General features: G+C 39.7%; 1 protein-coding gene across 2 annotated transcripts in view; it reads right to left on the bottom strand.

Moving 5' to 3' along the window:
• ctnna1 (catenin (cadherin-associated protein), alpha 1) overlaps positions 1-2,846 on the bottom strand; it is an 83,285-nt gene extending 80,439 nt beyond the window's left edge. The window contains exons 1-2 of one of the 2 annotated variants that reach the window (XM_083981301.1): positions 2,795-2,846; positions 611-728 (exon numbers count right to left, since the gene is read on the bottom strand). In XM_083981301.1, the coding sequence (XP_083837427.1) occupies positions 611-715 (105 nt within the window). In that variant the 5' untranslated portion in view covers positions 716-728; positions 2,795-2,846. Of the gene's footprint in view, positions 1-610; positions 729-2,579 lie in introns of both variants that reach the window. The other variant, XM_083981302.1, reaches the window with a different exon arrangement.
• Positions 2,847-15,053: the final 12,207 nt, after the last annotated feature.

Raw genomic sequence — 15,053 nt, 5'->3', positions numbered from 1 at the left:
GTTTCGACCGCAGGAACCGGTTGTTTAGTTCCGGGTTAGAAAAGTTACCCCAAAAACAGCCCTGGTCGGAGGTAGTCACTTTCGAAAGGTTCAGGAACTATGTGGGCGTGGTCTGCGCACTGAACATCTCCGACTGGATGAGCACTCATTTCCTCATTTTACCCGGCATTATATTCAATTCCAGCTGCAAGCCCACTGTTTTGTCTTTTTGTGTGGATTTGTTCAATTGTTTTCCACCAGATATAGTAAATAAAAAATTAATCCGATAGGATGCTATATTCACAACATTGTGGGAGAAAGAAGGGATGCGAGGTGTTCGCGGCTTGGGGTCGATCACTGCCTGACGGCGCAGGAAGGGCCGTCATAAGATGGCCGAGGCAGATGGGGCGTCTTGGTCTCGCTTCTCTCCGTGGTCCTGGTGCGCCACCAGTCAGCGAGACCAAGACGCCCCGTCTGCCTCGGCCGACAGACCTCACACTCCATGGCAGGCAACAGACAACAGACAACAGACAACAGCGGGCCACAGGAACCATTTAGTTACGGGTACTAAAGGTTCCTAGAACTTCGGTGGAAACGCGGCTCATGTTCATCAAAATGCAGTTTACTTTACCTGGGTGACCAGAGGCTCCAGCAGCCTCTCCACTGCCAGAGTACGGATCTCCAGACTCTTTGGGTCCCATTTAAAGTTGATGTTAGCTGTGTTGATGGTTGTCATGGTGTCTGGGATTCTGGGGGGAAGAAATGGACAAAAAAACAATCAAACAAAACATCTTTGCTCCTCCAAAACACTGAATATCAGTTTTCAAATAAAATGACAGTGGAGAGGTTTAAAATATAGCTTTCCACTTTGGCGAGTAGAACAAACTGTAATAAAATAAAAATGACGTGACTAAAAATGCTGAAAAGTTTGCTTCCTTAATGGTTCTTAGAGTGGTCTTTAAGAGTTTGTGCAATAGTTAAAATATTAAGGTCCCTGTTAGAGCCAGCAATGCCTCATCTCTCACAGAATGACTGCCACGGGCAGAGCACAGTAACACTGTGGCCCAATTTCGATTTCTCTTTTCAGGCAGTGACTGCAGCTCCATTGATTAACTATCAAACATGGAGTGGCATGGGGTAATCAGCTAGCCCTGAGGGCTGGGGGGCTTCAAATGAAAAGCTGGTCCGCTTTACTGTAAGAACATGTCGTAGCTTGCCATTAGCCTATACTGTCAACAAAGAGGCTAAACTATTAAAAACACCACAAGGACATTTGAATGATGACTATCTAACATTACATTGAACTGCTATTTATTAGGTGGGCGTGCTTTCAATTTTGGCTTAAGGAATCCTGATTAATGTTTACATTTGGATGAGCTATACTTGTTCTGATCTACGACACCTTTTAATCAAATACAGGGAAAAATGCCAGCCGGCATGGACAGATGAAGATTGGCTGGCACAGTTGTAACTCATTTCATCACTAACCAAAGTCTTAGCACTTTCACGCTGCTCGTTGAGCCTGGAATTTACAATTACTTATAAACCACTGCATGGTTAACTTAAGGTCACTTCATACAAGTCACCAGATGTAGGAATATACAATGTGGCATTCAACAATTAATATATTTTGATTTGATGAGGTAATAAGATAATCAGTGCATACAAATCTGTAATATAACATCAGTGACTGTAACTTTTTGTGGTGCCTGAGTTCAATTAAAACATTTTTTTTAAATCACCATTAGAAGTTGAGCCACCTATTAACTTATACACATAACTTGTGAGAGACCGCTTTCTTTGAAACAATTCACACCATTGAATTAAGTGAATGATTATTCCGGGCAACTCTGACATCGGTGGTTACAGTCAGTTTACTTCCTCTGTCTGGGTGTGGCAAACGCAGATTTTGAGGTAGCTATCTCCAAATCAGCCCATTTGAAACCAAAACAACTATCAAGGCTAGATACCGCTGAGGGTGTGTGATTTCAACGACAAAACCCCTTAAATTAATTCGCCTCTAGAGAGACTAGTTAAACAAATAACGAAATGACCAGTCAAACCAGAAACACCCAGATATAACAAACATTAAATTTAACGCTCTTCAACCGAAGGGGACAGGGCGTGTTCACACCTGAGCTGCTAAGTGCTAACACGGTAACTTCAGTTAACTTACACCTGTTGTAGCTAGTTTGACCTGAATTAACGCTGTTTGTTTTGTTTTTTTACCCTGCTTAAGTTACGTTAATTGGGACATTAATACATAAACGCTGTAGCTGTGCACTGTCGACTTGCCGCAGCCAAAGTCAAACTATTTTCAACAGGTTTTTCCCTTTTTAAAAGTCACCGTTAACCTTTGAGCCGACTTAGCATGTTACCTGCTAACCGTCCAGGATCCCAAACACGGCACCTTGCTAACGCTAATGCTAGCCGACACAACAAACACTCAGGGTGGCTCCGTTGGCCTGTTTTAACACTCACAATGAAACTTAACCGTCGTGTTACCGGGATGCTAAATTAACTATCCCCGGTTGTAATGGCAAACATGTGTATCTTAACACAAAGTCGCGGAAAAAACGCGATGATAACTTATAACTTACCGACGACGGTCCACCAGAGACAGAAGTTTAAAAGTTCAAAATGGAGGAATGAGAATTACGGAATTCTTTGCCTCCAAAGTTTTCCTCCCTTTTCCTCCCTTCACTGACTCGGCTGAGCTCTGCTCGTAATCAGACCTCACAAGACACTTCCCCTTGAAAAGTATGTCGAAAACTTAAAAAACAAGCTTCTGAAAGGATTACCAGCCGTTCGTTACCTGAAAAGTTTCGGTGAATCTTGTTTCGATGTCGCAGTCTATTGCCCAACAATGGATGAGGCGGAGGGGGGGCTGGGGCGGTGACCGAGTTCCTGAACTTCCTGGCAGCGGGGCAGGGCGACCACAGGACACAGCAAGCCCGCAAACGAGGAGGTGTTCTGGGCGTGGCGCTCTGTGTGCGTGTCCATATATGGATTAATTACTGCTTCCATAGAACTGGTGTAGGAGTTGGCAAAGCTGATGGACACTAGTTTATCTCCTAAACATTAGCCTAAGCCTCAACAGGGAAGTGGTAGTCTACTCACACCGGGGAAGTGATCAGTCACAAGATTGACTAATGTCAAAGCTTGTGATTTAACAACCCTGGTTTGTGTTTGTTGATTTTAGAAAGACTTTAGCTGCTCTCATTTGGTGTTTTTGATGCAGTAGCCTATATTAAATATCCCGTTTAATCATATTCATCGAGTAGGCTAACTGGAAACTACAAACTAATCTTATAATTCCTGACTAGGCTAGCCTATAACAGAGAAACAACAAATCACCATATTGACACCCTGGCCTAACCTAAATCACTTCCCAATGTTAGAGCTATGCTGAAGCAGAATCTCTTTTCTTACCCTAGTTTTCAAATTCAGTCAAGCTGCCTCACTACCAAATTTATTAGAGAATTAGATCCATTGCTCTGTACTATCATAACACAGCAGTTTTTCTCAATACGGAAAAATAGGCTACAATAATTCACGTTTAATAATTCATTCTCAAATCGTGTAAACACCTTTTATCTATTATTAAATATTTTCAAATTCTGTGATTATGTGTGTGGTGTAATCTTCAAAGTATTTTTTTCTTGACATTCAGTGTTTTGGCAGTGTAGCCCATGTGTCATATTTTGTAAAAGGTAATATATCATTTAGGTGGCTGTTTTATTTTATCGTTGTCTTTTTAAGATTTTTAACCCTTCCTCACGGGATGCAAAATCTCTTCTCGAGTCTTTTCAAATTCCAACTGGATTTCTGTCAATTTCAAAGTGTCAGATATGCTGTTTCAATTGTCCACAATTTAAATCCACATAGGCTACTCAGTGGTTCAGTCTATGGCACTGGCAACATATGGCCCAGTATGTTCCCTCTAGAGCAGCTTGGTTTCAAATCCTCTTGGAAATTATACTACTGCAGTCTGCATTAATCCTATGTACTAAAAATAAAAGTGTCTGTTTTGTTTTGTTTTGTTTTGTTTTTTAAAGCTAATGAGTCCATGTTGGGTTAACAAATTCAAGTAACTGACTCCAGAGGCAGTAGCCTACTCCAAAGTTGGCTGATGCAGCATCAGGTGCACACACAGCAAGCAGGTTGTAGCTGTGGTTCCTCATATTTTATTAATACATAATAAACATCCTTCTACAGCAGTGCTGCCATTTCATATGAAACTTTTATTCAGACAGCTAGCCTAAGGGCTTATATATGTCCCAATTTTTTTTTAACAATTTCAAGGTCAAGGAAAACTATATAAGCTGTAGCTAATCAGAATGCAGTAGACATAATAACAGATACATTTGATAAACATATTCAAGAGGCAAGTATTTTGGTTTGGGCTTAATGAAGTGTGAAAGTCATAAATAGATTATCTGAAGAGGCCAGGTGCATGCCACCCCTCATGCCTTGTTTTTCCATCCTGCACACACAAACACATACACATGATGACACAATGGATAGCCTACTCTGTCTCTTTAAATAGTGTAATGATGGTAACTGATGGTTGGATATAGGTAGCGACAGGCTGTAATTTGGTAAAAGTTTGTACAGCTTGCATCCGTTTCTGCACTGTCAGTGGCCCCAGAGTACAATTATAACAATAAAGGGAAAATATAATCAAACTCGACAAAGTCTGCGCCATTGGATAAGTCACATAAATGTAATCACACGTAGAGAAAAATGCTGGAGAAAAAGAGAGGGTGGTCATCCGCAAGTTACAGTTGTGGCCACAGAGAACATTACAAGCAACAATGGTTGTTTTGTTCTACGGCAAGTAGGCTATACAACTAACACACATGCTATTTGTCGGCTGGAGTAGGTGTTAATTAAGAAGCCCCACCACTGCAGCATGAATTACAGTCCTCCTGAAGAGAATGAGCTAACAAATGTACTCATGAAGCTCTTTAATGAAGGTCTCAGAATATAATTATCTTCTGGAAAGGTACTCCTGAATATTTTTTGTGGGATAATAATTTGCAGAGTGATTGTTTTCTCTCGGTAGAGTTTTGACCATGCCAAAACTGAGAGGTCACATATTAAACAAGCATATGAAATTCCCACAAAACAGGAATATATCACCGAATTATCTTGGGTATTATATTAATTTCAGTCAAGAACAGAGGGGGCAGCCACATACACAGTGTAGCAAAGATTTGTTTATCCAATTAATACTCTGTGGTGGAGAGGGATTAGATGTGGTGCAATGGTGTGCTTGAATGATGAATGTTTGTCCAAGTAACAGCTTGCTGAGAGGACAAGTTTGGGTGTCCTTGAACTTCATCTTTTTGTACCTGTTGGGTCCGACAAATGATAAGAGCACAGCATGCTATAAATAATTCCTTCTCATTATTATGAGGAAGTGCACATGTTTGTCACACTGAATGTATAATTGAGCAAATGCAAATGTGTGGTGTGTGTGGCACTAGAAAAATAGAAACAGTGATGAATATATATATATTTGCATTTTAAATCAAAGCATCGGCTGTTATCTGTCCAAAATATAAAATATACATTACACATACAGTACATGTTACCTTAAATGCTTTCTCTGAGTATTCTGGTGAGTAATTCTATAGATTATTTTTTACATTTCTATTCAGAAAACGCAATTTCTTATCGAAAGGCAGCCCTGACACTGCTCCATCCTGATAAGCTGCTTTCACAATTGTGTAACTATCTATTGTTTTGCAGACATGGGAGTTACTGTATGATATAGCTTCCTGTCATATTAGTTACTCATCCATTGACGTTGACTGGACTGGAAGCTCCCTCACTGCAGGAGGATTTTGTTCCTTGACATAAGGAACACAGCGACTTTCAGTCTGCCCACATTCACCTGACTCATCCTGACAGCTGTCTATGGATCTGCATGATGTCATCTGCAGGCTCTCCCTTCCTGAGCAAGGCTGTGTACCTTCGCCATTAGATATGAGTGCAATGCAATGTAGGTGTCACTCTTCCACAGCAGCAGCCAGGGGGTGGAGAGTTAAGTCAACAGACAACTAACACTGATGATTTTCCTCAATAGCAGTCATTTTCCGGGACTTTCCTTACAGAGGTGAGAGGAAACATACACTAATATGATGGCGTAACAAAAAGACCCTTGGAAGGACATATCAGACATGTTTACAGTGAGGTGTTGGGACAGTGATGTAATGGTTTCATGACATCTGATTGGGCCATTGAGAAGATTGCAGTTCCCATGACTCAAATGTTGCTAACTCATTCTTGGCAGTCAGCTGAGCTCCACCTGCTGGTTTAGATTATGGTATCAGACTGCTGCATTCTGTTCTGGCGTAGTTAGTCTGTGTGGTACTTTTCCTTGGCAGGAAGTAACTGGATAACATACTGTACTTCTGCTTGTTGTGCGGCCACTGAGTAGCCTTTCATTTGTGTAAGTAAAGATGTTCTGCTTTTATCCAAGTGTAGCTTATGAAACTGTAGGTCTGTTTAGTCTGAAAGCAGTCATCAAAGTCAGGCAAGTGTTTGATGCACAGCAAGAGTCCCACTCAAGGAGGTGATGTTGACATTTCAGGGGAACACTGCTGCTGACAACAGTGCAACAAGAGCATGCGATTACCTGTTTCTGCTCTCCCAGCAGCTCCTTATGTGATCATATTACCTCTGCTTCTGGATATGTTTCACAGACAGGGAGACAGTAGTGTGTTGATAATCATTTTTACACAATCAATGATGACTGTCTGCAATGCAATTACCAGCCGACCACCGACTGCAAACACACTTGTCATTCACAGTGCATGTACTATTCCAGAAACCTTGTTTCATACCAAAATTCTCCCGGGAGCAACTGCCCCAATTTCTGGCTCACCATGTGGGATTCAGGCTAAAAGGAAGGTGAAGAATCTGGGGGAAGCCGCGAAATGAAACATAATGCTTTTCAGAGCTGTAATGAGTCAGATTCACATTATTCAAAGCAGTTCAATCAAACATATTATACATAGATCTGTGTGCTTCATAAACATAACAACATAACATGTTACTGGCTTGTATGTGTATAAGGTCATAATATCATTGAAAAAGCTGAAGAGAGATCATCTCACAAAAGTAGCTCTGAGGTTACCCAAGTGCCACTGTCTTTTTCTTCAATAAGCTGTGACTTTTGGTAGCAAAGTCCAATAAAAAGAGAATTAATAGAAGGATTTGGGCAGGTAGAAAGTACGACTTCTTTGAGGTTTCAAAACTAATTATGCATATGAAAGTACAACTGTAGCCTAAGGTTCCTAATTAGAAGACTACAAGGCAGCCTGAAAAAACAATAATAACAGAACTAGTTATTTTGGGATTTGTTGTTGCTGCTTGTGACTTCTCATCTGCCAAAATAGTGAAAGCAGATGATGTCACCATATGGGAAATAAAACAATAGAACTTAATAGTATTTTACTGTATGTGAAACATGAAACTCAGTGCATTTCTGCTGTTAAAGCAGAAGTAAGTGATATATTTGTGTTAATATAAGTCTTAAATAGTTATATCTTCCGACAGCAATCACTTACATAGAGTGTTTGGACCGAAACACGGGTCTGTCAGTCACTCTGCTCTGCTCTGAGCCGAGGAGAAAACATTTATCGTATCCTACAGTTTTTATCCAATGAGGAGAGAGAACGGCATGCAGGGCTGTGTGTGCAGCCAAGGGATGCGCGTGAATGTGGTGATGTAGGGACGAGGACTGTTATGGTGCGTTCAAGGAAACTCGTAACTCGTGTTTTTCCGACCTGTGAAGTCGTACCAGTTCGATCTGGTACGAGTTCACGGGTCGGAAGTTACGAGTGGCCGTTATAGTGACTTTCACAGGTAAAACAGGTCGGAAAAACACGAGTGGGTTGCCTGAAACGTACAAAGTCGTAAGTTGTGACTTGAAGCTGTAATTTACGGTTTCAAAAGCCTACCTGGAACGCAGCATTAGCCAAAACGACCGGATCGCTTACTTCTGCTTTAATAATGTATGTAACATTGTCAATGTCAGTATAATTTGGTTAGGCTTTAAAAGTAAGCTATTCACTGAAAATGTCATGAGACTATTGTAAGTGGACAGTGGATGATACATTATGCTGCCTGTCCAAGTCAAGGTCTCCATAGGAAACAATAAAAGAAGTAGTCAGCTAATTTCTAGGGGTATTTTACAACACTTTCCCCAGATAAATAGTAGGAATGACCCGGGCAGTCTTGTGGCAAATTGGAAATTGAACCCAGTATGTGATAGACACGACTTCCAAGTAGGGTAAATGACCTTTCAATATTAATGATGCAGAGAGCCATGACATCATCAGGACCTGACTGGGTCCACGTGATTCATGGGAAATGAACAGAATACCAGCTCACCCACAGCCCTCATTTATGCCATATTTACTTTCATAAAAATGTATCATAGCAACTACCACACTCTAAGCCCGAGTCTCTGTTGAATGCAGCAGCAGCAGCAGCAGCAGCAGCAGCAGCAGCAGCAGCAGTGTAGTAATTCAGTGCACAGTCTCCCACTCTCCTCACAATTCAGATGATGTTTTTTTTTAAAAATACAGTTATTTCTTTGTCTTGTCTCCAGCTCAAGCATAACTGATACCCCCAAACATTTGTTTGTTTACTGGCCTGCTTAGAAAGTACCTCCCACATTGTACTGTAAAATCAAATTTTCTCCAAATATAAAATATGCAATCACCTGCACAGAACCACACAAGTCTTTTTCAGACAGCCAAACAGCGGAAAAAGGGGGGAAGTAATGTTGTTATTTCAGTGTACTGGTCTGTGCCTTGTTTTTGATACAGTGCAAAACACGGGTCATTGAAAGCATAAAATTCTCACACATCACAGAAAATGCAGCAAGGGAAAGCGATGCTCTGTTGGGCTGACATTTATTCTTTCTGATGTAAGGAGTCCTGGTGGGGGGATGTCACCAGCATCATCGTTTATTTGTGGTTTCCATCTTAAGGTGTTGTCACTCACTTTCACCTGATGTGCTGCGCCGACTTTAATGGATAATGAGCTGAGGAAGTGAGTGAAAGTTTTTTAGCAGCACCTGATGGAAGCAAAAGGCATCTTCCATGTTGAGGACTTTAAAATTCAAGAAGCATTTCTTGCAACAAAAAAAAAAAGAAGAAGCTGTTTTGAATAATGAATATGAGATGAGGAAAAGCTGATCTAGTGATATGCAAAAAATCTTGTATGAAATAAAAAATACACAAACTACAAATGCAGCTAGAGTAAATGTTTACATGCCTACCATTTCCCAATACCAACATGGCAAAGAGCAGGTTTAATTCATCTAAAAGTACTCAGAAACCTGAGGGGAATTCAGTGAAAATGTTGATCGTCAAAGTGCAATGGGTAATTACCCATAAATTATCCGGATTGACATTCCTTATTCTCTCTGTAAATACGATATACCTGCCTGTGAAAATATCAGAGGTGGCAGCCGGGGCAGAGCTGCAGTTTAGTCACAAAACCAGCAGTGCTTTCTTGGTAGTGTTTGGTGTGGTGGCTATGAACCTGCTCGCTGGTACCTCTGAGGAGTGAGATACAATGTTGAAATACTGCTAGACCAGACAGCAATAAACGTCCAGTCGTTGCCAGGGTCCACCACAGTAAACAATTGCAGGGTATCTGTCAGCTGGATGTCTAATCAATCATGAGGATGTGTCCACTTTAATGCACTGTCAAGAGAGGTTTATGGATTTCTATTTTGACACGTCAATGTTGCCAATAACAGGGAATCCCATGCGTCTATTATCAAAATTTCACCGTATTTCATTGGAAGAGATAAATTGTGATGCGTAAAATCAATAGACAGATTTCATAGACTGGACATTTTCAATTCAGGGATTCTGAACTCCATATTGTCTTATCCAACCACACAATATAAGTAAATATGTACAACCAGAAAAGCTGCCCTAGAAAAAAAAACAAACAATCAGATTATGGTCAAAATGTGAATAGTCTGTCAACTGACAGGTAATTGATTATAATGGTTACAGCCATGGAGTCACAGAACATCCAAATCAATAAGTTATTGAGACACATTAAGGCAGAAAAAGTATAACAACATGAGAACTGAGGACATTTTAGGCTCTTTTAACAGTTCAAGATCAGCAGATCAAATCAGCATTTTATTGTGTGTTAGACAGAGGACCATGTTTGTCAAATTCTCAAACAGACGAATAATGTTAGTATATAGTAATATTGTTCTCTACCTAAAAGTTTAACGCAATCAAGATGTGTGGCAGAGGTTGAATGCCACAGTCCTAACCCTAACACTGATAAACATGCGACCAGTAACAATGGATGTTGCAAAGTGACATTTCATTCACTGACCTTTCATCAAAAACCTCTCTAATTACTTTGGTGTGTACAAACAAAATAAACTGAAAGACAAAGATTTAAGTCCAGAGGAAGATGATCACACCCTGTCAGTTTACATTTTGTGTAACAGAGCTGACATCCACTCTGCAGCAGCGAATCTGCACTTGGAGAAAGTACACAGCAGTGAAAACTAATCCCAGGGTTAAACTTCAGTTGACTGTGGCCTGACATGTCTTTGAAGACAGACAAAGACAAGACGAAGTGATAATAAAAGACACTGTCACACTGCAGTTTCATCTGAGAGCTATTGTTGCTCCATTTAACAAACCAAGGTTATGTAGTGACAGGAGACGAGGCTGAAAAAAAACAAAAACTAGACTGAGACAAATATAATGCAGCTTATCCAAAAAATGTGTCTTCTCTTAAGTATAATGAAACCATTAAGCGTGAAGCATGAAAAGATGAGAATAACAATTGGAAGGAGAAGAGCAACCCAGCTGTGTTTTTACAGAATAGGAAATGGGTTTGGAGGGGCAGAATGAAGGGAAACACAAAGCGAAACTGGCTCTAGTTAAGAGGAGGCACAGGAATATGGAGGAAATCTGCATCCAGCCTTGATGTTGCAGCATTCATCCCCCTCATGCAGATACAGTATGCCAAAGAGCTTTCCTCCTGCAAGACCACAGTCTGCACCTTCGACTCATTTCTTTCTGATTGCTAAGCTTCATTTCACTGATTGTTGTAAATGTTTCATACACTATTGGAGGGTGTATGCTCACAAGGAGGACTTCCTTATGAAATATTTATTCGGACAGATGTCTAGGTCTGCCGCTCCTGCCATGTAAGACTCAGCTAGGCCAGCAGAGAATTGATTAGAAAGCTATCTATACTCGCTGTGAAGACAAATTCTTCAAATGCTGCCTGCATAAAGAATACAACACTGACTCACACAGAATGATTGCTTGCATATTCCAAAGTAATTAATATTCAAGTTATCGAGGCTGCTATGTTGATGACCACAAATTAGACTGGAATAATGCATATTAAGATACATTTCTAAAAAGATACTAAGATACTGCAGCAAATTCTCACATTTATATCCATTAAAATATGTGCAATGACGGTGTTAAAATCATGGAGAATAAACACTTGAGTCTTTAGCTTTACAGGATGTTTTAATGAATTGTTTTGACTTCAATATATTTTTCCTCACTTTTATATTAGTAATTGAGATTAATTTCTCTTAACAAGCACTTATGTTGACCTGATGTCTGCCTGATGTGACTGTAGACACTTGTATGTTACTGTTTCTGTTATGTTGCTGACATAATAAGTTTATAAAGCTATAACAAGGTGTGTGTCTGTCAACATGTTTTGATTATTGATTATCCTGCCCCCTATTGGACAGATATTCACATTAGTTATAATTAAAATGAATTTTTTGTGGTTGTATCCTAATTGTCTTTAATTTAATTTGTGTGTCGTTCACCATCACATCGTCGTGGAGTGTACTAAACACAGAGATTTACTCACTTTCTGTTTATATTAAGATTTTGACCTACAACAACGTTAACACCCACAGTATCTGGATATGTGTATGCGTGTTGAATGTGTGGGTGTGGGTCTCTTATGGGTTGGTAGATCAAGACAACCCATTTAAGTGCCCTTCATTTGTCAGCAGATACCATTCTTTACGGAAACATAAGACACTTCCTAATCTCTTAATGAAAAAAGTAGGAGGACAGTTAATACTCTTGACAGATTCCAGTCTTATTTAATTATTTCAGCATTTTTGTCCTTTCACTGTGTTTGAAATTTCCAACTGAACACCAAACACTGGGAGTGTGCCAGAGAGTGCAAGTATGATGTCAGTTTTTCAAGTTTCAAGTTTGTTCGTGGATGCTGATGAGGCCTGGCTCTCAAGTGTTTTGACTGCGGGGGCAATAAGATATGTTGACTGGTCACTAACTGCCAGGCTTCACAACTGCTTACTGAGATAAACTGTGAATGTTCTTTAGGACTGTTTTGCTATTTCATGCAGTTTTATGAATCTAAAAATACATAAGCCTATAATGTATCTAATCATAAACTCGCCTCAATTCCCCATAAGAGGCTAATTTAATTTATATCTATTTATGTATTCTTACATTGACTGGTAGGCTACATTGAAATAAACTATGCTTTAATGCAGTGTATTTTTTGTTTAAATGGGCAATGGGCCAAATTGGCAATGTCAGTTTTGGATTTAAAAACTGGGGCTGTATTGCTTGTGCAACTCGGTTGTGGATTTCAATTTAAATAACAATGAAATAATTGCTCCTCTCCCCCATTCCCCACTCCAGGTTTTATATGGCCTGACCAAACAACCAGGTATAAATAAAGCTTAATTTTTTTTTTGGATAAAGCAGGGCAATTTGGTGGGGTATCTATTCAGAACATTTGCATCAAGGCCTGCTGTTGATCCCAAGTTAACCTCAGCTGTTGTTATGTATCTTTTATTTGTTTATGCAAAATGCAAAGAATTGGCACTTCATATTATTTAGTTGAATCTGTAACAATTTTTGTCCAGTAGGAGATTTGTGAGAAACTAATCGTTACTGTCAGTGCAACATCTCCCACTGCACACTAAATCAAATTTGCTGTTTCAAGATTGTATCTAAACACATATGCAGTATAGGAGACATGTTTGCTCTATCCCTTACTTTGAGAAATCACTCAGAAATAAAGCTTCATATGCTGATGACACTCAACTTCAACATTACGCATTAGAAAGACCAACTTCTTTACAGCTTCTTGTCTGAGAAATTAACTCAGTGAATTCAAACCATCAGAGAGGCTCTAGTTTCAGTCCTGACTCTTTCTTTTTGTTCACATCCATGTGTTTTATAGGATTTCTCATTATGTGTTTTGATTCCCTCTCACAGTCCAATGACCAGAGTCCTTGGTTCAATCCTGCCTGGGAGGTGACCTCAAGGCACAGCTATTATGAAAAGACCTAATATTTAGACTAACATCATCTTGCATGAGATGATCTTGCACCATATACACGGTCCTGCAAAGTGAAAGCAGGTAGCACAACTAATGGTTACAATACCCACTTTCATTAGACTGGTTTTCCTGTCGAGGCTGGGGAGACAAACCCTATAGACCTCCTTTAAGCCAAGCTGGAAATGTTGTTTATTTTCACAGTAATGTGGTCAGCCACAGCTTTACACAGTTACTGCAAGTGACTCAGTACCAGGTCGGGTTCCCGGTGATTGGAATTGATTTTGCTTTTTCCAATTTTGTGTGTTTCTGTTGATTAAAATTAATACATGTCTTTCAGTTTGAATGAAAGCCAAGCATAAAAGGCTAAGTGGACCTGTTGTGTGTGTGTGTTTGTTTGTGTGTCTGTCTATGAACTCATTGTGTAATAATTACGGTGCAGTGCTATTAGTTTGGCTAGTGTTGTTAAAAACAAGGCATGATTAAAAATATATTTTTGAAATGATGGAGTCAACTGAGGTAATAAGCATTCAGCCTTGTAATAAGCCTTGATATATTATTTAAATGGTGTAAAGTGTAACACCTCCTGAAACTAGTTTTGCTATTTGGAGTTTGAACCTTATACTGCAGCCATCTACACACAATGAGTTACCTTTATATTTTGGCATTTCAGATTAGGCCTTCACATTTTGCACATTGTTTGAGAATTTGTTGTGAGAAATTAACCGAATCAGTTCGATCTGTAAAACGAGATGAGCATGAGGAGGATGAGCTGAGGAGATAACTCTGACACTGGTTTTGCTCATTGACAGGCTTACAGTATCGTCTCTGCACTGCACTGAAATGCAAAGTTGTTCGCAGCAGAGTGGACAGGAATGTTGAGCAGCACAGGAGCAGAGTTCAAAGACAGATACGATAGCCAGAGGTATGAGTGGGAGAAAGCAACACTATTGTCAGTTCTTGTTAGTTAATGGTGTTAAAAACAACATATGTTTCCCCTGGTGGAGGCAAGTAATCTGAAACACAGTGTCAGAGCCGAAGAAGCAGCTGCCTGTGCAGTGATTGGTAAGTATTTGGCACATTTTCTATTGGAGAAAAAAAAAATTAATGAGGCTATTTTTTAAAATTAAATCCATCGTGCTTTGCAAGTCTTATATAAATGTTAAAAATATGGGTTTTCAGTCAGCAGTCAGTGATGTTGCGATTCTGTCTGGAGCCTGGTATGAGTGTGCTATAATAAACCTAAGAATGTGGCAAGAAAGTGCTGCTGCCTTTTCTTTGTGTTAGTGTTTGTGTACAGTATGAGTGTTTTTGGACCTGCATGACTAAAAGCCTCCACATGCTCACCTGATGAAAAAGCAGTTCTAATACAGCAAATCACGGTATATTATGCAGCAATGGTGTGAATTTCATTATCCAATGTGAAAATAGTTATAGACTATTGAAAGTTTTCACTGATTAAAATGAAATCCCACATCAGCATGTACTTCCTTTGACCAACAGAGTGTCAGAGGCAGATCTAATATTGCCTAAAAAATGAATACAAAATTATGTTAACTGAGACATAATTCACCGTGCAGTGCTGATGCTCACTTTCTTTTTTCTTTTAGCTGCTGTTGGCGTCTCAACACTGTCAAACCTACAGCACAGAAATTGTTGGAGCAAATCTGTCATCAAAAAGAGTTTTGATGGCATATCATCCATCACGCTCT

Source organism: Trachurus trachurus, assembly GCF_905171665.1.
Source record: "Trachurus trachurus genome assembly, chromosome: 10".
Taxonomy (NCBI): domain Eukaryota; kingdom Metazoa; phylum Chordata; class Actinopteri; order Carangiformes; family Carangidae; genus Trachurus; species Trachurus trachurus.
Note: the sequence above shows the minus strand (reverse complement) of the source record. Positions and strands in the feature narration are given on the sequence as shown.